This window comes from Uncinocarpus reesii, genomic scaffold (assembly GCF_000003515.1).
Source record: "Uncinocarpus reesii 1704 scaffold_1 genomic scaffold, whole genome shotgun sequence".
Taxonomy (NCBI): Eukaryota; Fungi; Ascomycota; class Eurotiomycetes; order Onygenales; family Onygenaceae; genus Uncinocarpus; species Uncinocarpus reesii.
In genome coordinates this window covers 2,070,340-2,097,361 of record NW_003052500.1, presented here as the reverse complement: position 1 = coordinate 2,097,361, position 27,022 = coordinate 2,070,340, and the positions used below count along the sequence as shown (strand labels likewise).

Below are 27,022 nucleotides of genomic sequence, written 5' to 3'. Positions count from 1 at the left end.
TTATGGTCGGATGCTTCCTGATGGTTCGCTTGCGTTTGTAGGCCGGCGGGATGATCTTGTGAAGCTCAGAGGCCAAAGAATTGAGCTCGGAGAGGTCAACAGCGCGATTCTCAAGGGTCGAAACGTCAACAGTTGTGCGACTTTACTTTATGCAGATACTGCAAGTGGTGGTCAACATCTAGTTTCCTTTTGCGTTCCGACAACAGACAATATGCACTCGGACCTCAATCGGTTATCGATATTCAGTAAAACATTGTTCGACACTGTTACAAAACTTCTCCCGGCATATATGGTTCCATCCTTCATTTTCCTTCTCGAAACGCTTCCCATGACGGCGAACGGAAAGGTCGACAAGCAGGTTTTGGCCAACTTCGTCTCTGAGGCTACCCCTGAATATTTAGATCTTTTTGCCAATAATGCTGAGATACACAGCAACACCGAAGAACTTTCAGAGACAGAGTCAAAAATTGCGGATGCAGTCGCTACTGTCACGCAAATTTCGGTAGCCAATATCGGATGTCACACCTCATTCTACCGTCTAGGCATAGATTCAATCCTGGTGATATCTTTATCGAGACAGTTAAAGCTGGCTGGACTGGGTCAAGTGGATATCTCGGTCATTTTGAAAAATGACACGGTTTCCCGCCTCGCTGCTGCAATCAATCACCGCGATAACACCGGAGTCACGAATCAGGAACAAGATTCTGATTTCGAAGCATTATTCCCGCCTGAATTTATTTCGCAAATCAAACGCGATGCAAAACAGTTACAGAGGACAATACGAAAGATCTTGCCGTGCACTCCTTTGCAGGAAGCTATGCTATCACAAGTGATAGCCAACGACCATAATTCCTATTTCAATCATCTCACATTCGAAATATCGGGGAATATTGCGAAGTTAAAATCAGCATGGGAGACCATGCTCGCACGGCAAGATATTTTGCGGACTTGGTTCCAGCCAACAAACGACGCTCGGTATGCATTTGCCCAAATTGTGTTGGATAGTGCGGAACTTCCCTGGAGCTCTGTGGAATGTCCAAGTACAGATGTGGACGCCGTTGTTGAACGACAAAAAACATCCATTCTATCTGCTGCGAAATTCTCTTTGCCGTATGCTTTCATAGAGCTTCAAAATAGTACCACGGGGAAGTCAGAACTACATTTGCTGATTCACCATGCATTATATGATGGGGAAGCAATGTCACAGTTGCTTCAAGAGGTTGAGCAAGCTGTTCTTGGGCTACCATTGCCGTCTGTCGTACCTTTCGTCCTTTACATTGAGCAGATGGCCCAGGCGGATATCGAAGCAGAAGATCAATTCTGGGGCAGTTATCTGTCAGGATTTTCTCCCACTTACCTAGTTGCCCCAGCGCCGAATATGGAGCCGACGAGGCCCAATACCTGTACCACTTGTTTGGATATTCCACTTTCTCGAGTGATGGACTCGTGCAAGACAGCATCTGTTACTCTTCTCAGCCTATTACAAGCCGCGTGGGCAAAATTGATGTTTTCCTACTCCGGATCATCTGACATTTGCTTTGGAGACGTGTCTAGCTGTAGGACCCTACCAGTCGATGAAGCGGAGCGTATTATCGGCCCATGTTTTAATACTCTCCCCTTGAGGGTGAAGCTAGACAGGAATACTGTCAATTGTGACCTTATGCTCCAACTGCGAAAATCTAAGGCGGATATGCTTCCATACCAACTTACATCTTTACGTCGACTACAGTCCCGTTTCAGTCCCAATGGCTCGCGGCTATTCGATAGTCTCTTGCTCCTTCAGAGAAGCCCCCAACAGTTAAACAAGGAGATATGGAAATTAGTTGACGAATCTGGAAATATGGATTTTCCGTTTATTTGTGAAATCGTTCCGGACTCCGACAAGGATATCCTTCAACTACATCTTTACTGCAACGGGCCACATGTTCCAAAGGACGGTTTAAGTCAAATGTTGGAGGGATATATGGACTCTATTCGTCACATTCTCCAATATCCACATGCCAGAACTACTGATATTAGCATGTTGGAAGGCGGTGTTCCTACATTTCTCAGCATTTCAATGCCAGTGGCCGAGAAACAAACTATCGCTGATGAACCTTTGGAGTGGTCAAATGAAGCATTGGAAGTTAGGAAACTAGTGGCAGCCCTGGCGAGAATCGACCCGAAAAATATCAAACCTACGACAACGATATATAAATTAGGTCTTGATAGCATCAATGCCATACAGATTGCCTCCAATCTGCGAACAAGAGGCTACGATATTGCGGCAGGTGACCTACTAGAGGTATGAACAACTGCCTTGATAAATCCACGCGGAAGGATACTGACTCCTATTAGGCTCCTACAATAGCCCAGATTGCATCTCGATGCAAACGATTAGTGGCAAACGGAGTATTTGACAATCACGAACTATTCGATATCGAGGCTTTTCAAACTCGCCATTTGGCTTCCGTTTGTCAGGAGATAGGCAATCACTCTGATACTGACATTCAATCAGTACGCCCATGTACAACAGTTCAGACCGGTATGCTGGCGTTGTTCGTAAATTCGAAAGGCAGTCTTTATTTCAACCACTTGTGTCTCCGGTCAACAGGCCCATTAGACATCGGCGCCCTGAAAGACGCGTGGCAAGTTGTTGTCAATAGAAACGATATGCTCAGGACTGGCTTTTGTCATGTCAAAAGATGAAATGTTTCCATTTGCAATGGTCACATATAAGCCCGGTATTCTTGATCTTCCCTGGCATGACCACCCATCCGGAGACGGATATGATTTGGTAAAGAATTATGACAAGCCGAACGGCACGGATGCCTTGGACCAACTTCACCGTCCACCTTGGTTTTTAACAGTGCAAACATTGTCGACCCATACGATTGTTCACTTTTCTGCACTTCACGCTCTGTACGATGCACATTCGTTGAATCTCATTCTATCGGAGGTTTCTAGGTTCTACAACGGCGATCCCCTTCCAGAACCAGTGCCAATATCCCCTGTGCTGGCATCAATCGTGGCTAAAAATGCCCGGGAGGTTGAAAATACGGAGAACGTATGGGACGAACTCTGCAGAGACATGCCAGTTACGAAGTTCCCTGATCTAAATCCTCGACGCACAGACAAAAGAGAGATACGCACGCTCACTAAGCTTTGTTCAAAGTCATTATCTTCCATCTACAAGGGCTGTGCCGAGTCTGAGGTCACTTTGCAGGCTGTTGGGCAAGCCGCGTGGGCACGGCTACTGGCCTCCTATATAGGAGAAAGCGATATAACATATGGAGTCGTCCTTTCTGGTCGAGGCATGCCCGGTGACGCTCAAAACGCCATTTTTCCCTGCCTTACAACCCTTCCATCTTGCTACATTGTCGAGGGTAGTAACAAACAGCTCGTCCAGGCAATAATGAGACTTAATTCGCTTCTTATTAAGGGCCAGCATGTTCCTTTATCCAAACTTCAACGCATTGCCGGTTCTGACACGGCGTTGTTTGACACCCTTTTCGTGTATCAAAAATTCACACCAACCGTGGAGGGGAAGCAGCTTTGGACTACTATTGGAGAAAAGGCTGTTACCGATGTATGTCGAATACTCCCTCTCCGATTTAGTATAGCATTAACACATTGAACAGTATCCTGTTTCTATCGAGCTTACTCCTAAGCTTGATAAACTCGAATTCTGCATAACATTCAGAGACGATATCTTGCCCGTTGATCAAGCGCAACTATTACTCAGTCAGCTTGATTGGCTTCTAATGGACAGCCTGTTCTCTCCAGAATCCGATTGCACAAGCGCTCAGACGATGGATCGAGCGCTTAAATGTGCCGTCCCTCGAAAAGATGTATATATTACGGCTCCAGTCAGTCTCTTACATCAATTTGTTGAAATAAAGGCCATTGAAAACCCATCAAAAAATGCTCTTGAGTTTGCATCTCGATCGCCAGGCTCTGACGACATATTGACGATTCAGAGTTGGACATTTAAAGAATTTAATGACCAAGGTAATAAATATGCCAACCTCCTTTTACAACTCGGGGCATCAGTATCAAGGTTAATCGGAATTTGCTTCGATAAATGTCCTGAAGCGTACTTCGCTATACTCGCGATTTTGAAGATAGGGTGCGCGTACCTGGCATTAGACCCCGGGGCACCCATCGCACGAAAACAGTTCATTATGGAGGATTCAGGATCTAAACTTTTACTATGCACATCCGACAAAAAGGAAGAATTGTTGAAAATTGACGGTGTCAAGGTGATAGCCCTGGATGATATCGGACTTCTGGACAATATCTCGTGCAACTCTCCTGTACTCGAGCATCCAGTCAGCGGTGACGATACTTGCTATTGCTTATATACTTCTGGAAGCACAGGTACACCAAAGGGCTGTGAGATAACCCACAGCAACGCTATCCAAGCAATGCTTTCATTCCAAAGGTTATTTGCTGGACATTGGGATGACACATCTCGCTGGCTCCAGTTTGCCTCGTTCCATTTCGACGTCAGTGTGCTGGAGCAGTATTGGAGCTGGAGTGTCGGAATCTGCGTTACTTCATGTCCCAGAGATGTCTTGTTCGAAGACTTAGCAGGGACGATTAGAGAGCTTGAAATAACGCACATCGATTTGACACCTAGTTTGGCTCGTTTGCTTCACCCCGATGAAGTTCCCTCACTCTGTCGTGGAGTATTCATTACTGGTGGCGAGGCGCTGAAGCAAGAGATTCTGGATGCTTGGGGGTCAAAGCAGGTGATATATAACGGCTATGGACCGACAGAAGTCACAATTGGCTGCACGATGCTCCCCAGAGTGACAAAATGGGATAAACCGTCGAATATTGGACCTCAGTTCGATAACGTTGGCTCCTTCGTTTTCAAACCCGGGACCAATATTCCAGTGTTGAAAGGTGGCATTGGTGAACTCTGTGTCTCTGGCCCGCTTGTTGGCCGTGGTTACTTGAACAGACCCCAATTAACAGAGGAGAGGTTCCAGTATCTCGACGAATGGGGCGAGAGGGTATACCGCACTGGTGACCTTGTGCGAATGCTCTATGATAACAGCTTCTGTTTCCTTGGGCGCATGGACGATCAAGTTAAGTTACGTGGTCAGCGGCTTGAAATAGAGGAAATCAACCACGTTATTAAGTCAGCGTCCAAAATTCTAGGAGAGACTGTCACTATGGTGTTGAATCATCCTTCGGCAGGTAAAGAGCACCTTGTCTCTTTTATCACCCGTGGGGAGTGCTATGACAAAGAATCAACCGTTACTATCGACATGGGACGTGAAGTTTATGAAATATTGGGCGACGTTCGAAGAGCTTGCAATCTAAATCTTCCCGGCTATATGATTCCAACGCATATCATTCCACTTACCCGCTTTCCGCTTTCGCCAAATAATAAGATCGAAATCAAACGGCTAAAGGAGATCTATGCTAACCTGACACCTGAACAAATGCAAAGGCTTATATCACATGGTAATGAGAAAGGGGAAATCACCTCAAAAGTAGTGGGAGATGTTATTTCGATAGTCTCTGAGCTAGCAGGTTGTGACGCGGCGGATGTAGGACCGTGGTCCAATATATTCCAACTCGGCCTGGATTCCATCTCTGTGATATCGCTGGCTCGAGCACTTAAGCAGGCTGGCTTCAATACTGCTCAGCCAGCTCTGATCATGAAAAGTAAGAACAGACCCCTTTATCTTCGAAATATTTGACAGTAGTCTTATCAATGCTTTTCCCTAGATCCTGTGATCTCCGTCCTCTCAGAAGAATTACAACTATCCGCTGATCACGTCAAATCCAGCCTCCGATTATATCAGAATGCCAAACAATCAATCACTGCCTTTGCTCACCGACATCTTGGTTCGCTTGCCGAAGAGCTATGCATTCCTACCAATATAATTGAGGCTGTAAGCCCCTGTACACCTTTGCAGGATGGGATGATATACAGATGCCTTGAAAGTCAAGGCCGTACGTACCTCTCGACTTTTACGTTTGAGTTGTTCCCACACGTTAGCATTCCCCGGTTGATGGCCACATGGCGGAAAGTTCAAGGCCTTTGCCAGATCTTACGCACCAAGTTCGTGGCCACAATGGATGGGTATGCACAAATAGTACTCAAAGAGGATAACTTTCCGTGGTTTGAACTTGAAACTTCTGATGACTCTGAATTGCGCATTCTGTCACAGAAACGATATACAAAGTGGAGTTCAACACTCCACCATTTCACCGACAGGGTCTGGGAAATCGGAACGGTATCTGGGCCATCTGGTACATTAATGTGCTTGAATATGTTTCATGGCTTATATGATGGCATTAGTCTCGCGCTGCTTCTTGAAAAAGTTGTTCAAGTATATGGCGGCGAGGAGAATATTGAAACATCATTATTTTTCGATGTGCTGCCATTTGGTCCGCTTTGCAAGCAGCCTGATGCTGAAGCTTTCTGGGTCCAACACCTGCGAGATGTCAAACCCCAGACACTACCTTCCAACTCACACGCTTTCGGGGAAAGCCAACACGTTCTCACCATCGAGATAAACGCACTGGAGCATTTCCAAGAGGTCAGACGAAATCTAAATGTTACAGAACAGGCCGTTATCCATGGCTGCTGGCTTGACGTGTTCGAAAGACAATTCGGTTTCATTCCTACACTTGGAGTCGTGAGCTCCGGCCGGAGCCTAGATTTCAGCGGCGCGGAAGATGTGATTGGGCCATTATTCAATACAGTTCCGTGCCATATCCCGATTCCTAATACCCTTTTATTATCAGAACTTGTCCGGGCTTGCCATGAGTTTCATGCCTCTATGGTTCCATTCCAACACACGCCGTTACGTGATATTATCAAATGGACATGCCAGGGGGTTGAGAACCCTTTGTTTGATAATCTTTTTGTCTTTCAAAAAGCACTTCCAGGCTCTCACACGCTCTGCGACTCACTCTGGGTCCCTGTAGCGTCTCATGGCGGAGCTGATTATCCCTTGTCTTTTGAAGCCACGGATAATGGAAATGCCACATTGACCGCTAGTATTGTTGTCAAGGAGCAAATTTTGTCTTCGGAGGCTGCAATAGACCTGTTGAATCGATTCAAGGATACTCTGTTGCGATTCCTCGGTGATCAGTCTGTGGCTTTACGTCCTTCCGGTGATAGATCAATCGCCAATTCTACCTCTCCCGGCAAAATACATACAGAAACAGAACAGTACTCGAGATCTAAATCTGTGGCTAATGGTCACTCTCACTTTGAATGGAGCCCTAAAGCCACACAACTCCGGCAAGAGATCGTCGGATTGGCCAATATTGATGAAATTGCAGTCAATGAAAGCACTTCAATTTTTGAACTCGGTTTGGATAGCATTGACGCTATCAAACTTTCCTCGAGACTCAAAAAGTCAGGCCTGGCGCTATCTGTCAGCAAAATAATGCATTGCCAGACGATCGAAGCTATGATAAAAGAGATTGTTGACCATCGCGAGTCAGATAATCATTCTTTCGAGGCACTCACGAGTCTGGAAAACGCTCTTCGCGCATCTCTAGAAGCTGATGCCATCGACCTTACTAGTGTTCAGCACGTTTTGCCCACCACGCCTCTACAAGAAGGGATGCTTGCGGAAATGATTGCTTCCGATTACATGCATTACTTCAACCAAGATGTTCTTGAAATTGAAGAGCACGTAGATATCGGCAAGTTGAAAAACGCATTTGAGAAAACAATTGAAGATAATCCGATTCTGCGAACAGCATTCACGCATATTTCAGATCCCAATTTACCGTTTTCATTTGCACAATTGGTTATGTGTTCGGGCAAACCAATGGATTGGGCGGAGATACCTACGAGCGAAAGTTCAATCGATCACATTTTTGAGGATGAAAGGAGGAATGCGGTGAACGATAGCCTGCGACTCCCACTTTTCAAAATACGCCTTTTGCGAAACCGAGACCAAAGGTTGTTGCATATTTCCATAGCACACGCGCTCTATGACGGCTGGGCACTCGATCTACTGCACCAGACTATCGCAGCAAACTACTTCGGTGAGACTACGCAGCCATCGTCATACCACGCTACCCTAGAAAACATCGTAAACTCATCGAACCGGGTAAAAGCCTCCCAATTTTGGAAAGGATACCTGAAAGGAGTGCAGCCAACTTCATTCCCAACGCAAACCGATTCAAAGGTTCTCAAAATCTATCGGGACGAGAGAACTCTACCTCTGTCCAATACGAAGATTGTCTCATTTTGCAGAAAACACAAAATCACGCCTCAGACGCTAGGGTTGACCTGCTGGTTGATGACGCTTGCAGGCTACGTACATCAACTTGATCTCGTTTGTGGCACCGTGATGTCAGGCAGAGACACTGCTGCTGCTGAGGAAGTAATGTTTCCCACGATGAGCTCTGTTGCCATTCGTGGAATCCTTCACGGCTCTCGACATGAAATGCTACAATATATCCAGGAAATGATGGGCGGTATACTTGAAAACCAACATTATCCACTCCGAAAAGTGAAATCTCTGTCTGGAATTGGAAATCAGCCCTTATTCAATACATTATTCATATACCAAAAGAGGCCCGTGAGAGACCATAGGGCGCTGTATAAATCAGTTCGAAGCTCATCTGATGTTGAATATCCAATTTGTGTCGAGATGGAATTATCAAATGATGCAGTCGTTTGGCGCGTTGCTTGCAAAAGTACAATTATTAGTCTACCCGGCACGACAGAATTACTGGATCGAATTAGCCATTGTTTTACGGAGCTCTTGGACAATCCTAACAATCCAACTGTGGAATTCAATGATGAGACAGTGTCCATTTGCGGCTTGACGTTTTCAACCATCTCGGCAGGAGGTCTCGAAACATCGTATTCTTCACAGAGTAGTGATGCATCCCCAGAAGGATGGACTCTACTAGAACGTGACATCAGGTCCGTGCTATCATCAGTTGCGAACACTTCCGAGATGGATATCGGAAAGCATACAACCCTTTTCCATATTGGCCTGGATAGCATAAGTGCAATCAAGGTGTCAGCTTTACTTAAGAAGAAATCTGTGATATTAGCAGTTAGCGATATGCTACGTGCTGGCAGTGTTGAAAAGATGGCACAAGTTGCCCGTATCTCTCAATCAAAAGCGGAAGTGCTTGATTCAAAATTAATATGCTCTTCTATGTTGAGAGAGGTTGGCATTGATAGTCTGCTACGCCATCATAAAATAGTGTCGGAAGTCGAGGGCGTGATGCCAGCAACACCAGGTCAAATATATATGCTAGAAATGTGGAAGCATTCCAAAGGGAAGCTCTTTTTCCCGAGTTTTCTCTATCGCTTAGAAGGGAGCATAACGCATGAGGAACTAGAAAAAGGCTGGAGCAAGACACTTGATCGGCTTCCGATTCTTCGAACAACGTTTCTCCCAACGGGCCACTCGGGGATACGCTATATCCAAGCAGTTTTTAGGACAGTCGAAAACCCAATCATCTGGCGAAATAATCTCCAACATCCTTCGGATAGGCAGACAGAAACAAATGCAAGGTTTGTAACCTTGTACGCGTCCAAAACCGTGTCAGAAACAATAGTGATGTTGCATATCCATCACGCACTGTATGATGCTGTTAGTTTGGAGCAGATTATAAACATGCTCTCCGCGAATTGTTATCCCGAAAATATACAGCCCACATCGATACTGGATATGTCCGAATTCATAGCTTTCAGTAGTATCAGTTCCCCCCCAAATGCTCGAAAAGACTTTTGGACGAAATACTTATCAAAGGCAAATCTCGAACACGACACTCCGCCAGAGGCCTCTTTCGACTGGCTAGATATGACGGAGACCTATTGTCCTTCCCTCATTTCAAGCATCGGCAAATTAGATAAAGCAGGTCGAAAACACGGCGTATCGATCCAGTCGATATTTTTAGCTGCATACGCTAAAGTACACGCGAGACTCTTTCCTCTCTCGCCTGGGTCTCCCCTGATCGTCGGCATTTATCTTGCTAACAGGTCCCATGCGATGGAAGGGCTTCCGAATCTCCCCGCTCCAACTTTGAATATTGTCCCCCTTTGCATTGAAAATCTGGAACAAAGCAATATAATTCAACTCGCTCGCAATATCCAAAACGACATACGCGAGATCAGTAATGCGCAAAACTCCTTCGTTTCCTTGTATGAAATTGCGGAATGGACGGGAATAAAGGTGGATACGGTTGTGAACTTCCTAAGATATCCGGATTCCACAGAGCAGTCGGATGCCGCGCTCTCGAAATTTATACCGTTTGAAGAGCTAGATATGGTGGATATCCTATCCAATGCGGGCACGGCGGACCAGGCCACAAACTCCAGAACACCAACTGGAATTCCTGTGGAGACTACAACTTTGATACATAGCCCATCCTGGTTGAATGTCGAGGCAATGGGACCAGAAGAAGTCTACAAGGTATGTTGCACTACTTCAGTGATGCCACGCAATTCGAGTTTTGCTAACCTCAGAATCCAATCCAGCCGTCGATAGATATTGAAGCAGCGATCAGGGACGGTTCATTAGATGTTGGCATCTTTGGCCCAAGTTCTCGCGTAGATACTAGTACTGCTAATGCCGTATTGGAGGAGTTGAAATGTATGCTGCAGGATGTGTCAACGTCAACGGGCGACCAGCGAGGATAGTTAGGGAGATGGCCAATCAGAGCAAAAGCCTAGTCTATTATGGCGTCATGTAGCTAATGCACAGTCGGAATATCATAGGGCCGATAGCGGGTGCATAGATAAAGTGTCAAACAAAGCAAACAGTTCGTTATCAGTCACGCTAGCCGAATCCGGCAGCCACAACAAACGCGTGATCGCGTGTCCCGCCCACTTCCTTCCCAAGCAGGAAACAACAATAATATGAGACTCGCGCCGTGTCCCGTGATCAGGAACCGTCTTCGCCCTGCTGGCCAGTCGAGAACCAACTTCATCCAACTCACTTCTCATCCTGCTGTCTTCACCATCGCTCGACCCTCATACTCACGCTCGCTGCCACCCTCGAATCGATTCGTCGGCACCTGATATCCTTGCTTGCGCGACGCGCCACGCTTGTCCTGCGTGTCGGAGCGGCAATTTTCAGACTTCCGGCACGGATTGTTTCAACCCATCGAGGCTTGTGAGCCACCTGTTTCAACCACCCAAGATAACGCGCGCGCCTATTCCGAATCCCCGACACCATTGCTCCCTTGGGCTTCTTTGCGTCAGACTCTTTCGAAAGCAACTAAACGATTGGGCTCGAGCCTGCTTTGCAACGTGTATCCGGTCCGCTGGCACGTTTGAGTTGGCGCGGATGGAGGAAACACCCGGATTCGATCCCTTCAAAACATAGCGACGCGCGCTCTGGAACCTGATCCCTTCGTTTACCCTTCCCTTGACTTGTTCTGCATGGCGCGCTCGCTGTTGACAACATCCAGCATTTAAAGTTGTCAGGAGCCACCGCAACGTTTCCCTCTGACTTCTCACGTTCAGGCTCTTCACTTCAGGCTGAGTCGTTTTTCATTACCCGCCATCCAAGGTTATCAGACGCGACTGCAGTACTCACCCCGATTTACTCGCTTCCCGAACTTCACTACAGCGGCCAAAGCCAACAATGGTTGCTTCGTTCTCGCCGCACCGTGACGCGGGGGGGACCCTTCACTTTCCTTCGCCCTCTGGACTCCATTCACACACCAACTCTGCCCTCAACCAACTTCGCCGCTCGCTTTCCAGGTCGCCGTCAAAAGGGGCGGATTTTCGACTTCTTTCGCCGTCAAGGTTCCATACATCGCCTGGGAAACACGCCCAGTTCATTTCCTCAATCTCTCCCTCGAAGCGAGCTTCATCTCAAGGAAATTTATTCTTCGTTTCCTCCACAAATTCGCCGCCGGTCGCCATTCCCTTTTCCCCAACCGCTAGGATTCACCGTCCTGGAATTCGTCGCTACGGGAGTCTCTCATCAACAAGGTTAAGAATGATGCCCTCAAGCCCCGCAAAACGTGCTCTCGCTGAGTCGCGCGATCATGGGAACGCCGGATCGTCCCAGACTATCGCTAGAGAGCCAGCGGAGAATAAACCGGTCTTACCTGCGATTGTGACGGAACCTCATGATTCCCAGGAAAATTCGACGACTTGCACGACTCCCACAGAGTCGCTCGATGAAACTATGGTTCCAAAACTTGTCCCCTCGCGGATAGAGAAAAGACGTAGTGGGAATTTCGGCTCAGTCAGTCCCCTCAAACGAGGAGACGGGCTGATGAATTTGGACCAACCGAGTTTCGGAAGCCCTGTGGCTAAACGAAGAAGTGTTCACGGTGCCAACTTTGGCTCTGAATTCAATCTTCTTCAAGATAATAACGAAAGTCCGGACACCCCTTCACCAAGTGACCCTAGCGAACAAGAATCAAGTACACCCCTATTTCCGCAAACCCCATCCCTATTCTCCAACCTCCCCAAACGGTCATCATCACTACGAAAATCCACTTTGCAACAACGCCAAAACGATCGGCTCCTTTTCTCCCGGAATAGGGTCAATGTCGATGAAGCACCTGATATTTCACCTGCAACTCCTGCCTTGCGGAACCGCCAGCGTGCGTCCGTAGAGAGCAATATTTTTTCTCCTGCTAAACGCGATAGCTTCACACCATCTACTGGCATCTTCGCAAGCACGTCAACTCCCACTCCCTCTCATTTCACCGGGTTTGGGCAGCCGGTACCTAGTGCCCACCCGCTGTCAAGGACTATTACACAGTCCTCATCCAGCTCCAGTTTTGCAGATGATTCTCCCACACATGCACCGGCTCCTGCCAGACCCGGAAGCCCGCGTCCGATCTTCAATTTCTCCAAATCTCTCCCCGCTGGTACCTCTAGGCCACTCGTATCAAGCCGTCTGCAGCATGAAGAATCTAATATATCCGATTCTTCATTTGCAACACCTGACAACTACCGGCTTGTGAAGCCTCTTCCAGCGGCGTTCATGTCTACTGGTCTTATATCGAAAAAGAACCGAAACGCTGCCGATGTTCATACCGCATCAGTTACCAGTAAGAATATGCCCGATACACCCTGCAAGCGAACCTCAACTATGTTGCCAGCGCGCAAACCTTTTGGTCAATCTATCGATGGTGATTACAATTTCAGGGCCGCGGGTTCTCCTTGGACGCCTACTAACACGTCCACAATCACCGGCAAAAACAGTGCGCCGAAAGGTATGGGCATTTTCGGGAGAAGCTTTGTTAAACCTACGATTTCCCGACGAGGGAGTATTGTTAGTGTCGACGGCGACGAAGGCCCGCATTCTCAATCTCCATCCATGAACCAAGATAGCCAGTTAACAATGGATTTGGAACTCCCCCCAACCCCGACCAAAAAAGCCTTTGGGTCTTCAATATCCCAGTTTTCTGGTTCTCAAGCAAACGGTAGCGACTATACGCCTAGTTCGATATTTGAAGTGGGAGGAGTTGTGTCTGGACCCTGCTGTAAGCTTCCCCTTATGATCACAATGTTTATCAGTTGAACAGAATACTAAGCTACATTCCTGGACAGCGAGCCCACTCAATCGTAAATCAATTGATCACATGTCTCCCCATACTCCTCAAGAACACCAAGCGCATGTTTTGCCGCCTGATCCAAGCGGCCTGTCGATCTCAGCGTATGGTGACCACACTTCCAGTCAGGGGCCTTATTCCCTTAATCTGCCGGCTACTCCAACTGGTCCCCGAGAATACTTTCCCCATCTTGGGAAGCGCTCCACTATTTCGCTTGGAGGCTACAGTGCGCCCGAAGTTGATCCATGTCTAACTTCCCGTTTTGACAAGGTCGAGCTGATAGGAACCGGTGAATTCTCTCAAGTGTATTGCGTGACTGAACGACAGCCAGCAACTCCATTCGTGTCAGGATCAAGGAAACCGGCTTTTCCACAACGCTTATGGGCCGTCAAGAAATCGAAACAACCTTTCACCGGAATCAGGGATCGTGAAAGGCGAAATACTGAAGTGGCAATATTGAAAGCATTGGCAAATTCAGATCATATTATCTCTTTTTCTGACAGCTGGGAAAACAATAACCACCTTTACATCCAGACTGAATTTTGTGAAGAAGGGAGCCTGGATGTTTTCCTTTCGCAAGTAGGACTCAAAGCAAGACTCGACGATTTCCGCATCTGGAAAATACTCCTGGAACTATCACTGGTAAGAATTGTCTCCATGACGCATCATCTATAACTGCTAATGCTTTCATAGGGCTTGAAATGTATCCATGACTCTGGGTTCATTCATTTGGATTTGAAGCCCGCAAACATTTTGATCACATTCGAAGGCGTTTTGAAAATTGCCGACTTTGGTATGGCAACTCGCTGGCCAGCTGCCGAGGGCATTGAAGGTGAAGGTGACCGAGAATATATCGGCCCAGAAGTCCTCATGGGACGGTACGATAAGCCGGCAGATATCTTCGCACTCGGTCTTATTATATTTGAGATTGCTGGCAACGTTGAACTGCCTGATAATGGAGTATCATGGCAGAAGCTTCGAAACGGTGACATGAGCGACGTCCCAAGCTTGACATGGAGCTCCGAAACTAGCATCCTACGCGATGCATCGGGAAATCCATTGCCAAATAGTTGTTCATTTGATGATTTATGTTCCTCAGAAGAGCCACTCACGCTCGACATGCTGTCAGATGAACAGAATGTGAAGCGGAACCGACCACATCTGGTGTCTGCCCGCAGCGGTGAGCTTTCTGACCCTCCAGCCTTCATGGTTGATCCCAGCAATGACGGAGCCCTCGATAAAATTGTCCGGTGGATGATATCCCCTGATCCGACCGACCGGCCTGTGGTCAATCAGATTATTCAATCTTTCGGAGTCCAGTGGACCGAGCGGCGTCGGCGTGCAGGTGCTACTATCTTCGAAGGCAACTGGGGCCCAGCCGACGAAGTCCTGGTTGAAGATGCCGAAATGATTGATGTCTGAACAACATTTGGTCCTTTTAGCAATCCTCTTAGCCTAAAGCTATTTTCATAAGATTTGGGGTTAGCGAAAGGCGTTTTGTGCGACTCTGACTGTACATTTCACCGGATACCTTGCGGTTTGGTATCATTGGGGACTTTTTTTACGGCATTTCTTCTATCAACGGTCATGGAAACGGGGCGGCCACAACTTTACATCATTTTAATGAGTCTTTTTTCCCCTCTACATTTGCATTTAATGTGCAACATGCATCCAGAAAAGCTTGCTTTTGCGTTCTATTTCAACATCATGTCTTGTTACGATGACTCTTGTGTCGACTTGGCCGTTTATTCTGGGTGCGCCCGTGAGCTGAATTAGCCTTTTTATTTCTTTTCGTATATTGATACTCTCTTTTGTTTTCCATTGCATATCCTACCCTTGTCATCCCTGCGGGCACGAATTTCCTTTCAACTGTATTACAACTATTCATATGTTTAAAACAGATGGTGTCTCGGTTTTTCTTATAATAGACCTGTCGACATTATCCTATACCATCTTATGTATGTACAATACCCGTTAGAAGAATACACGGCGAGTAGCTGATTTCAAAGCTTGCCTTTAAGCTGCTGTGTTTAACACTGTCAACATCATCACACCATCTCCACGGACCTAGTTGATAGTAGATCAATGGCATTCAAGGCGCCTATATATAATATGAACCCAACTACTGCCATGTAGTCCGTCTCTAATTCTAACCGCAACATCCCCAATTCCCTATGGCCCTCCGCCGTCCACGTGACCAGATGGCGGAAAGCTTGGCGATTTTGCTTGAACGGGGCCTCTTCTTCAACTCACCATCTCCAACTTCAACATTCTAGTTTTAGGATGCCGTGAAGTCGAATGCGTTCTAGAGGGGCCCGAGGAGAAGCTGACCTTGAGATTTGTTTGGTTCCCGGGCCATTAATGAGTAAAGCACGAAACGCGCTCTGCTTAACTAGGTCAGCTAGCATCAGGTCTACCAGCGGCACCCGACGAATACTGTCTTTTGCAGACGTTTATCTTAGCTACGAGTTCACCTTTTGTTGTTACAAGGAGCTCTGCACCTTGCTTAGGTCTAGCTCCTACCTCCTACCTCCTTGCCCTCCCTCCGTGAAACCTCCCCGGTAGCCGTGATTAGGCCGAACCACAAGTCGACATGGATATCAAGACATACGTATCAGATTCCCTCCTTCGCCTTACTGGCGCATCCGATCCCACCGTCATCGATTTCATCCTTGCCACGGCGTCCTCCGCAAAATCATCCGGCGCGTTACGAGAGAAACTGGAACCATTCCTCGATCCGGAAGCCGGAGATATTGACCCTTTCGTCTCAGAGCTATGGTCTCGAGCTGGGAAACCAGGCTCCGGCGGGAATTTGGAAAAACAAAAGAAGCCTGAAGCGACGGCGAAAAAGAGATATCGGCTGGTTGAAATGGAAGACGATGTGTCAGATCAACCGGGATTGGCACCGATGGATGCGGAGAAGACAAAGCGCAGGGAGCGCAATGGGGATAGTAGGTCGCGTGGTGACAAGGAAGAGAAAAGGAAAAGGGGTCGGGATGCGGAAGGTTCAGGGCGTCATCGTTCGAGAAAATTACGGCGGATCGAGGAGAGAGATTTTGAAGACCGTTGGGGTGACGAACAGGTACCGGAAGATGAAATAGAACGCCATGATAGAGCTGAGGACCTTGTTGAGGGATCCCTGGGACAACGAGATGGTTCTCCTTCTGTAGCCTCCGTCAGCTCTGATGCTGACGAGGGCACGAAACGCGAGAAGGCAAGACAGCGCGACCTCAAGGAACGCGATGAATTTGCAAAACGGCTGGCGAAGAAGGACGAAGAAAGATCAAAAAAAATTGTTGAAGATCGCTCATCCACCAAGAATAGCGACGTAGCGCGAAGGCGTGCTTTGGCTGAAGATGCCGCAGCGAGGGAGGCTGCCATGCCCGATCTCCGACTTCGCTCCCGCCAAGAGTATCTGAAAAAGCGTGAAGCAGAAAGACTGGCATTGCTGCGCAAGCAAGTCGCTGAAGAAACCGCCGAGTTAAGGGAGAATCCCACACTGACCCGACGTGAAAAGGAGGAATTCGCAAAAAATCGCGAACTTCTTCGGCTTGCAGAAGAGAGATCCCGAATAGATGACCATAGGGATGGCTATATGTTACCAGAGGATTACATTACAGAGAAAGGGAAGATAGATCGGAAACGCAAAGAAGAGGCGCTCTACAAACGCTATGTGGACAGAGACGAACGTGGACAAGAACGATTTGTCACGGAGCACGAGGAATGGGAGATTGAACAGACTTCAAAGGCGAAAGCCCAGATTAGCAGAGCGGAATTCGTCGATGAGGGCGACTACGAGTACGTGTTTGATGACGCTCAAAAAATCAATTTCATTATGGATTCAAAACTAGAGGGCGACCGGAAACCCCTATCAAAAGAACAGCGATTACTAGCGCAACAAATTGATGCAGCCGAGAAGAAGGCCGCTTCGATCGAAGAAACCAGGAAGAGTTTACCCATATACCAATTTCGCGAGGAGTTATTACAAGCAATTGCTGATCATCAGATCATTATCATAGTTGGAGAAACAGGAAGCGGGAAGACGACGCAGATTCCCCAATATCTCCATGAAGCTGGATATACAAAAGGCGGCATGAAAATTGGTTGTACGCAACCTCGCCGTGTAGCCGCTATGAGCGTTGCTGCTCGTGTGGCGGAAGAGATGGGCGTGAAAGTAGGAAACGAAGTTGGGTATGCGATCCGTTTTGAGGATGCAACGAGTGATAAAACGATTTTGAAATATATGACAGACGGCTTACTCCTAAAAGAGTTGTTGACGGAACCTGACCTTAGTCAATACGCTGCATTGATGATCGATGAAGCGCACGAACGGACAGTTCCAACTGATATTGCTTGCGGCTTACTCAAGGATATTGCCAAAGCAAGGCCAGATCTTAAGTTGCTGATTTCCTCGGCTACCATCGATGCACAGAAGTTCCAAAAATATTTTGATGATGCTCCAATTTTCAACATTCCTGGGCGCAGATATCCTGTTGATATACATTACACATCTCAGCCGGAAGCTAACTACCTCGCAGCAGCCATTACGACGGTTTTCCAGATCCATATAACTCAGGGCAGAGGTGACATCCTCGTGTTTCTGACAGGTCAAGAGGAGATAGAAGCTGCAGAGCAAAATCTTCAGGAGACTGCTAGAAAGCTGGGAGGAAAAGTACCCGAGATGATCATTTGTCCGATCTACGCCAACTTACCGTCAGAATTACAGACTAAAATCTTTGAACCTACTCCTCCTGGTGCTAGAAAGGTGGTCTTGGCAACGAATATTGCCGAAACGAGTTTGACTATTGATGGAATTGTATACGTGATTGACCCGGGCTTTGTCAAGGAAAATGTGTTCAACCCTCGCACCGGAATGGAGAGTTTGGTTGTCACGCCATGTTCTCGAGCATCTGCAGGCCAAAGAGCAGGAAGAGCTGGCCGTGTTGGACCCGGCAAATGCTTCCGACTCTACACTAAATGGGCCTATCATAACGAGTTGGAAGCAAATACCACCCCAGAAATTCAGCGGACAAACCTGAGCAGTGTGGTTCTAATGCTGAAGTCCCTTGGGATTGACGATCTACTGGATTTCGATTTTATGGATCCGCCTCCTGCTGAAACGCTCATCCGTGCTCTTGAGCAGCTGTATGCTCTTGGGGCCCTGAATGATCATGGAGAACTCACCAAAATCGGAAGACAAATGGCAGAATTCCCTACTGACCCCATGCTCGCAAAGGCTATCCTTGCTGCCGGTAAATACGGATGTGTCGAGGAAATCCTGTCCATTATTGCTATGCTTGGCGAGGCCAGTGCCTTATTTTACAGGCCAAAGGATAAAAAGATCCATGCAGACAGCGCTCGAGCACGGTTCACAGTAAAAGATGGCGGCGACCATCTATCGCTTCTAAACATCTGGAACCAGTGGGTCGACTCCGACTTCAGCTATGTTTGGGCTAGAGAAAATTTCCTCCAGCAACGAAGCCTCACGCGCGCTCGTGATGTGCGAGATCAATTGGCCAAGTTATGTGATCGCGTTGAAGTGGCAGTTAGCACGGCTGGTGCCAACAATCTGGTCCCCATCCAGAAAGCGATCACGGCGGGCTTCTTCCCCAACGCAGCACGCCTACAGCGGGGCGGCGACAGTTATTGGACGGTGAAAAACGGTCAAACTGTCTATCTCCATCCGTCGAGCACGTTGTTCGAAGTGAACCCGAAATGGGTTATTTACCATGAACTGGTTCTCACAAGCAAGGAGTACATGCGGAGCAATATGCCGTTGCAGCCGGAGTGGCTTGTTGAGGTGGCGCCGCATTATCATAAGCAGAAGGACTTGGAGACTCTAGGTGTGGATAAGAAGGTGCCCAAAGGCCAAGGGGCCACCGGGGAGAGAAGCAAGATGTGAATCTGTAGGGCTGGCTCTTTTCAGTCCCATCGAGGATATATGTGTATTATATAAGCAATTGATATCCCAGTTGTAGCCAATCGGAAGCTTGAGGTTTGTGCTGCAATAGGAGCGCTCTCATTGGACAAAAATTGCCTCGGTTCGGCGAACAAGGAGCCGTCGAATCGAATGCGGAGAGCTCGATCGCAAGGCCGCCGGCGCAAACCTAGGCAGGATTCACGAGAAGCCGTGATTTCGACAGATCTGGCGGTGTCTTTTAACCAGTTCCAGAACCGTCTGAGATACCCCAGAAACGCTCCTGAGCTGCATTCCCAACCTCACGAAGTTATCCGAACCGAGAGATCCCCAAATCACACCCTCTTAACTGGAAAAAGATGTCGAAAACCTTCACGCCCACGGAGGTTGCCGAGCACAAGACCGCCGACAAGGGTCTCTACATCATTGTCGACTCCGGCGTGTACGATATCACCAACTTTGTCGACGAGCATCCCGGAGGCGCGAAGATCTTGAAGCGTGTCGCTGGAAAAGACGCCTCAAAGCAGTTCTGGAAGGTTGGTCTCGCGGCGGTTCCAGCTTTTTGCGATGTCCTAGGAGACGGGGCGCTAGCTAACGCATGTTGTCTGGTAGTATCATAACGATTCCGTACTGAAGAAATATGGCGCCAAGTTGAAGATCGGGGAGGTCAAGGAGGCTGCCAAATTATAAAGCACTCGAGCATACGGACGGCGTTGAATAGCGAGAGATTGGAGAGCGCGGATCGACGTCGTTGGATAACGTTTTGTATGTACAGTACATACTTTAAGGGTCATACGATAAAAAGAGTGGTGGAGGCATGGCTGGCAGCGTCAACTAGAAGATCCGATAGTCTGCCGCAGCGTTGCATTCAGACCGATGACACCTTCATGTTTCCCATGCCCGTTGGCGTCTATCGTGATTACCACTTTATTTTTTTGTTTCTCTTTTTTGGGTGGTTACGTTTTTTAGATGGCGGGACTTTTTGGCCACACCCGCTCCGCTTGTGCATCGACTGAGCCTTCCTTTCAAACCATATATGGCCTTCTTGAAGACCTCCAGATAGAGAATAGACGGTCTTACTCGTTCCCACTGGGCGCAGCATTCCTTCTCGACCTTTGAGTCACAGGTGGTCAACTCTGTATCAACACTGGCTGAAAATAAACAGTTCTGGCTAACTTTGTTGCGAATGAATCAAGTCGGAGACCAGAAAGGGCAAGGCTCTGGCGCCACCTCGTCAGCCTTGTATGGCTCAACTTTGTTGCCGTGGAAGCACCGAAAGATACAAAAGCCAGCTGAAAGGCGCAAGTAGATATACAGCAGTTAGAAAAAACCAAAACACGAATGCTGGTAATCATATAGATCCAAAACGTCAGATCTAATGAGCACATCACACCCCTACCGCGCCATTCGCGCAAAGTTCACCCCCGACACCATCACCGTCTACCAAGCCTACTCCGCCGAGATCGCCCTCCCTGCGGTCCGCGCCGGAAAGTTCGTGGCCCCATTCAAACGCACACGCATGACGTGGATCAAACCCTCCTTCCTCTGGATGGCCTACCGCTCCGGCTGGGCCTCAAAGCCCAACCAAGAGCGCATCCTCGCCATCGAAATCTCCCGCGCCGGCTTCGAATGGGCCCTCTTAAACAGCTTCGTAAACACCCACGATCCCGCCTTCTACGGGGACCACCGGGCGCTGGAGGAGAGGAAGCGGAATACGTGCGTCCGGGTGCAGTGGGATCCGGAGCGGGATTTTGGGTTTGAGCCGCTGCCGTATAGGTCGATTCAGGTTGGGTTGAGCGGGGAGGCGGTGGAGCGGTATGTGGACGAGTGGATTGTGGCGATTGAGGATGTGACTGAGTTGATGGTTGGGATGGGACGGCTGGTTGCTGAGGGGAAGATCGAGGAGGCTAGGGAGTTGATGCCGGTTGAGAAGGCGTACCCGCTCCCGGAAGAGGTTGCGAAGGTTGTGGGAGCGTCATGATATGCGCATCAGTGTACAGGATTACCGTCGCCAACGAAGACGCGGCATAGAGCGATGATTGGCAGGATTGCCGCCAGTTCATTCAGCACACATGTATGCCGGGCAACAGCATTTGTCTTTCCCAATCCCGTTGTACCTGATGGAATGGATACCCAATTGGGGAAATATCTCCGCCGGAGCGCATCGGTGGTTGGTGGCAAAAAGGAATACTCTATGACACCAAGTTAAAGAGCAATCTCGAACTTCTTCTCCTAGAATGAACAGTCCATCATGCATGAAAAGCAAACGGCTATCCCAGGTTTCATGCATGGGCCGGATATGGGAGTCCGGTTCCAAAAATCTCGATCTCTGAAAAGCGGATGTCCGCATGATTTCCTTATGCCAAAGTAAAGAATTAATATACATCCCGGCTCTCCACAGCCGTCAGTGAAAATGAGGAAAAAGTAGGACAGAAACGGCATCCGGTATCGAACGGCTCGAGTCGGAAAATCAAGAAAGAGATAAAAAGGAGGCAAGGCAAGCCTGTCGGTATCTTTTAGTATACATCAAAACAAAACGAAGGGATATCTTCCAAAAAGCCACACAGAGTAATTTAAACTGATTGAAAATTTGCAGAAATGGTGAAAGATCTCCGGTTTTTTCAACATGACCATGGATATTCCCCCAAACACGTCAGATTCCCAGAAATAAAAGTGAAGGAGAGAAGGTTGGCTCCGGAGCCCAGCGCGGTAAATCCTGTTATACCACATATCACTGGATGTGGTTATCAAAAAGCAAGAGAATAATTGGGACCATCTTTTTTGGAGAAGCAGGAACAAAAAGGAGTGGCGGATTCAAAATCCTCTAAAAGGGTCATCATTGCGGAAGAATATGTCGCTCCCATCGTCGGAGCGAGGGAAATCCGTGTCCGGACTCTGGGGCCAGTAGCTGAGATCCCTCTTTCTACCAACATGCCGACTTCGATAGCCTCGCTGGCGAGAGATTTCAGGCCTATCCACAAACGCCTCCATTCTCACTGTTCCCACAGCATCAAAGAAGTTTCCCATCCCGGCACTGATGGGCCCACTGGCCTCCGACGTCCGACGACTAAAGCTGCTCTTGCCGCTATGGAGTCCTGAGGGATCTATAGATGAAGGGGAATAGAGATCCGACGAACCCGCGGTTGTGGCACTATACGTCGATGGCGCGGTTGTATTGTTGGAAAAGCTTCGAAACGTACCTGGCGCCGGCCGTGGTGCAGTGTTGCTTCTTTTTCTGGTATGTGACGCGAATCTTGGGACGTATGGAGGGTCAGCTGCGTCGGCGACGGGCTCGTCGCCGTGGCTTTCAATGTGTGGTACCTCTGGCACGGCAGCCGGCTGTGATCTGAAGGGGTGTTTGGACTTGCCGTTCAAACGGTTTTTGCCCTTGGCTACCTTGATCGAATCACGGATTGGGTTACGTCGAAGAGTGGCGGTGGGTTGCCGGGGCGTATATTCTTCCTGTGGGATTGGAGGTAATGCGGCAAGGTCGTTCATTGCCATGGATGAATGGCTGAGGAATGAGAGGGCGGTTAGCCAGATGAAGTGGAGTTCCAGGGTCAAGGCGGTGAATTTCAACGCTCGTTGAGGGGTCAGAATCAATATTGAACGGTTGAACTGGTTTTGCGGGCTGGCGCCTTTGGGCAGTGGATTTTCATCCTTGACATCCAGGACAGATTGGATGGTCACTTTAAAAGAGTTAGCAGGGAGATATCATATCAAAAAGAAGTGGAGTGAAGACTCACATTTCCTGCCACTCTTGCCCAACAAAGCCGGGCCGCTGGTGGGCTGCTTGCTGCTCCACATGATGGCTCGCTCATAGGGAGCCAGCCATACCCACCGTTTATGCCTGACACCAGTATTCGCGGCGGCAGCAGCAGCTTCTTCTGGGCTCTTGCCAGCATCCCAATTATCCTTCTCCGTCACGCCAAATGATTTTCTTCTGCGGACATATTTCCACATCCACCCACCTACCATGGTCTGCGCGATGGCATCGACCACACTCGTCGGCTGCACGGTTGTCGCAGTCGAATCCGCTCTTGAGTGAGCCTGAGAAACGGCTCTAGAGGCCGGCTGGCGGTTCATGCGTTTCTGCGGGCCCCCATTACTACGGGGTACCGTAATTTCGTCAAGAGGCATGGGTGGATATTGCGGACTGTCTGGAGCAATTGAAGTAGGTGAAAGAGCCGGAGGGGACTGGTGACCGTTGAGTTGCAATCGAGACACCACAGCAGCTGAGCGAGACTTTCGGAGGAAACCTTCGCCCATGCGGTCTGACGTGTTCGAATTACTGTAAGGGGTAGGGCTCTGTGCTCCTTCACTGCCACCCCGTGGCTTTCGAGAACTAAAGCGAACGGGTACAGGGAACGGAGGCAGACTGTTATTTTGGGTGCTTGGGCCGCTAAAATTCGGAGCACTGGGGCTACGCGGACGAAACGATTGATGTGCAGCAGCAGAACTAGAGATCATTGCTGCACGTCGCATATCCGGCTCTTTAAATGTTGAAATTTGTTTCAATTGAGCTCTTGCTGGTCGTTTGGCATTCGTTTTATTCCGGGCAGCAGAACGATGAAGGGTCGTTTCAGTATTGAAAGAACTTTCCTCATCATGCTGCCTTTCATGATTGTCGTCAAAAATAGACGACTTATTCTTTGAAACCAGCTTTCCAGACTTCAAGGTGTAGGATGCCATCGGTCGATTCAAAAAGTCGTCGTCGTCGAATAGCTCCTCTGGTTTCTTTCGCGGCAATTCTTCATCGCTCAAATCGCCAAAGCCAGCGAAGAGGCTGCTTGACCTGAACGGACGGCGAATGTCTGAACGCTCATCTTCAGTGAGCGGTCCGTTGTCATTGTTTCCAGGATAAGCTTGATAAGTTCCGGCGCGTTTTGCCCTGACGATTCTTGGAGGGCTTTCAACTGGAGGAGGACTACGAAGTTTTCTTCGTGGAGATTTTGGAGGTGGAGCGAGGTAGGGAAGCATATCAGAATCGGGGGTATCGGGCATCGCCGATGGCAACAGCCCAGTTGTAAGGTTCAATGTCCGTTTATCTACTCGAATTTCTTCTGTTTGCATTGCAGCGGAACGAGTATTCGGGAGCAGATCCAGATCGGTTTGAGAGGCGGCGGATTTTGTTTGCGGCGGTAACACTACACTGGTTCTTGGTGAAGGAGGGTTTGATCCCGGAGGATGGACAGCGATCATTGGAATGGGTATCTGCACACGCGGAGGCGGAACTTGATCGACTTTTACATCGTCAGTTTGCATGGCAGAGGAAACGGTCTCAGGCGTAGCTGGTAGGTTATGCACGGGTATCTCATTTTGCATCCCATCACTGACAACTTTCTCAGCGGGTTCGCTCGTTGTCTGGCATGAGGAAGATACCATCATGACAGGAGTTGTGATGGTACTACTATCCGTTTTTTCAGGGATCTGTGTCGTTTGCACACTTATTTCGCGACTTTCGGTCACAGCAATTATGGAAACTTCCACAGTCTGCGTGCCACTGGACTCGAAGGCGGAGGGAACTTCGACAGGAACAAGCTTCGGGGATGGTGGCGGAGTATACTGAATACCCGTGTCTCTGTATTCAAATCTAACCTGGTTCGAGATCGTTTTGGCATCATCGTCGATATCATAATTCCCTTCCAAAAACTTTGGAGCAAGCGCATCTCGACCGTCAAGAGACAAGCCCAGGATCCGTCGAGCTTTCAGGTCCAATGGGTTGGTCTGATTCGGGGTATAATTCTCTTCCGGAAGGGGCTCATCGTCAGCATAGGCTGTGTGCTCTTCCTCCTCTTCGTCGAATGCAAGTTCATCAGCAAGGTTCAGAGCCACGGCTTTTGGCGCGAGGCCATTGGCCTGGCTCATCACAGAATATCGGAAATGCTGTACATCTGCTTCGGTGCCAATGCTTGCAGTGCTTCTTCGGCTACTAGATCTAATGCTTGTAGCATCGCTGGCGCGAGTGATAGCACCTTCTCGCCCATGGCCATCAGTGTCTCCTTCGGCCGCACCGTGAGTTGCGTTAAAAGCTTCTACAGCCGCGATTTCGCTGAGAACTAACTTCAACCGCCCTTCGACCACGTGGACCTTCCTCTCGAGATTCCGGCGCTCCTCGTCCCATTTATGCTTATCTTGGTCCCATAACTGCTGGGTTTGCTCCATCTGTTCCTCCTGGGTCCGGACCTTTTTCTGCGATGCCTCGAGCCGCTTCCGAACGTCAGAGGTACTTTCCAAGGCCACATCTCTCTCCTTTGCTAATTCAGTCATCGCCAGGTTAGAACCACCCTCTAACAGTTGCAACTGTCTCTTCAACGACCGAGTCTCCTGGGCATTTCTGGATACGAGTTCCTGAAGAGATTCTGTTTCTACCCTTGCAGTTTCGAGACTCGACTCAAGAGTGTCAATTTCCTTTGTTTTACCCTCCAGGTCACGGCGCAAGGACAATATCTCTGACACGAGGGAGGCATGCAAAGTGGGTGTAAATCTTCGAGGGTCCAGCGGCGAGATGGTCTCGTCATTCGCAAGATGGACATGATTCCGTGATTCCGCATCGCGGCGAGAGCCCGTAGGAAACAGAGGCGGCGATGATGGGGGACACGGCGAAGAGTCCCTTCGATGGAGCGACCGCCGCGAAATCGATGCGGGCGGGGTTTTGTAAAAGGAATCAGACGGGCTGGATGGGTCCTGTGTCAGATAACCGCGCTCCTTTTCCCAATCGGTAGCCATGGTGCATCGATGCTGAATTCAATTCATCATCCGTTGTGTGAATGAAACTGAAGAAGCGAAACAGCTAAAATCGCATGGCAGGAGTCACGACCAGTCGTGTCTGCGTGAGACAACCAGGGACAGGAGACAAAGAACTTTGTTGTCACTCCCGAACTATACGATGTGCTCCTCGAATAATAGCCTTGGAGTGTGTCCGGCAAGTGTAGAATAATCGCGTTTCAAGAGACGGGCCTTCCAGAATCGAGATATCAGCGCGGGAGAAACGAAAGACAGCGGAGGATTTTGGAAAAACCCCAAGTCATCTGTCAAAGCGCGAAATACACATACCCCTGCGTGTGACTTGAGATGCACAATTTTATTCTCGAGATCTATTGGAAGCAGGCCGGAGAAAAACACGAAATCAGCATAGCTTCACTCGCGGGCACATTATTCCTATTGCTGGAAAAGAAAGAAAAAAAAACGAATCAAGGAAACAAAGTTTGGCGAGCTCAGCTGGAGTGCAGGAGCTCGAGACCCGTTCGCTTGCAGTAGCTTGAAGAGCTTCAAGCAGCACGCAAGCTGGGTGAGGGGGTTTGGGGCATAGCATGCGAGCTCTATGCATATGGATGACAGGGGTGGCGGAGGAAGGGAGCGTTAGGGTGAATGAAAGAGACGACGGGCAGCTTCACAACTTACTCGTCTGGTCTTTGATTCCTTCTTCTCCTTCAGAATGAGAAGGTGAGAGGCGTGCGCCAGTGCAATTGCGGTCAGTTCATCGGATGGAAGCGAACTGGAGGAGGGGAGACTTCGAGCAGGGCGATGATGGGGGGAGCTTGCGAGCTTGTGAGGCCAAAATCTAGCAGCAGATCGTTGACAACGGGGCCA

General features: G+C 48.7%; 4 protein-coding genes across 4 annotated transcripts; 3 read left to right on the top strand and 1 right to left on the bottom strand.

The window, feature by feature from the left end:
• Positions 1-211: 211 nt before the first annotated feature.
• On the top strand, positions 212-10,630 carry UREG_00890 (uncharacterized protein; the record flags this gene model as incomplete). The annotated part of the gene is made up of 6 exons (XM_002541329.1): positions 212-2,284; positions 2,498-2,524; positions 2,633-3,568; positions 3,621-5,661; positions 5,725-10,403; positions 10,457-10,630. 6 exons carry the CDS (start codon positions 212-214, stop codon positions 10,628-10,630), a joined length of 9,930 nt encoding a protein of 3,309 aa, XP_002541375.1.
• Positions 10,631-11,579: 949 nt separating this feature from the next.
• Positions 11,580-14,934, top strand: UREG_00889 (uncharacterized protein; the record flags this gene model as incomplete). Its single annotated transcript, XM_002541328.1, has 3 exons — positions 11,580-13,443; positions 13,511-14,154; positions 14,206-14,934. 3 exons carry the CDS (start codon positions 11,580-11,582, stop codon positions 14,932-14,934), a joined length of 3,237 nt encoding a protein of 1,078 aa, XP_002541374.1.
• Positions 14,935-16,105: 1,171 nt separating this feature from the next.
• On the top strand, positions 16,106-21,410 carry UREG_00888 (ATP-dependent RNA helicase DHX8; the record flags this gene model as incomplete). The annotated part of the gene is made up of 5 exons (XM_002541327.1): positions 16,106-19,355; positions 19,491-19,738; positions 19,789-19,965; positions 20,151-20,194; positions 20,789-21,410. The coding sequence occupies 5 exons, from the start codon at positions 16,106-16,108 to the stop codon at positions 21,408-21,410; spliced, it is 4,341 nt and encodes a 1,446-aa protein (XP_002541373.1).
• An 833-nt stretch (positions 21,411-22,243) lies between these two features.
• UREG_00887 (uncharacterized protein) lies at positions 22,244-26,158 on the bottom strand (the record flags this gene model as incomplete). Its single annotated transcript, XM_002541326.1, has 2 exons — positions 22,244-23,118; positions 23,176-26,158. 2 exons carry the CDS (start codon positions 26,156-26,158, stop codon positions 22,244-22,246), a joined length of 3,858 nt encoding a protein of 1,285 aa, XP_002541372.1.
• Positions 26,159-27,022: the final 864 nt, after the last annotated feature.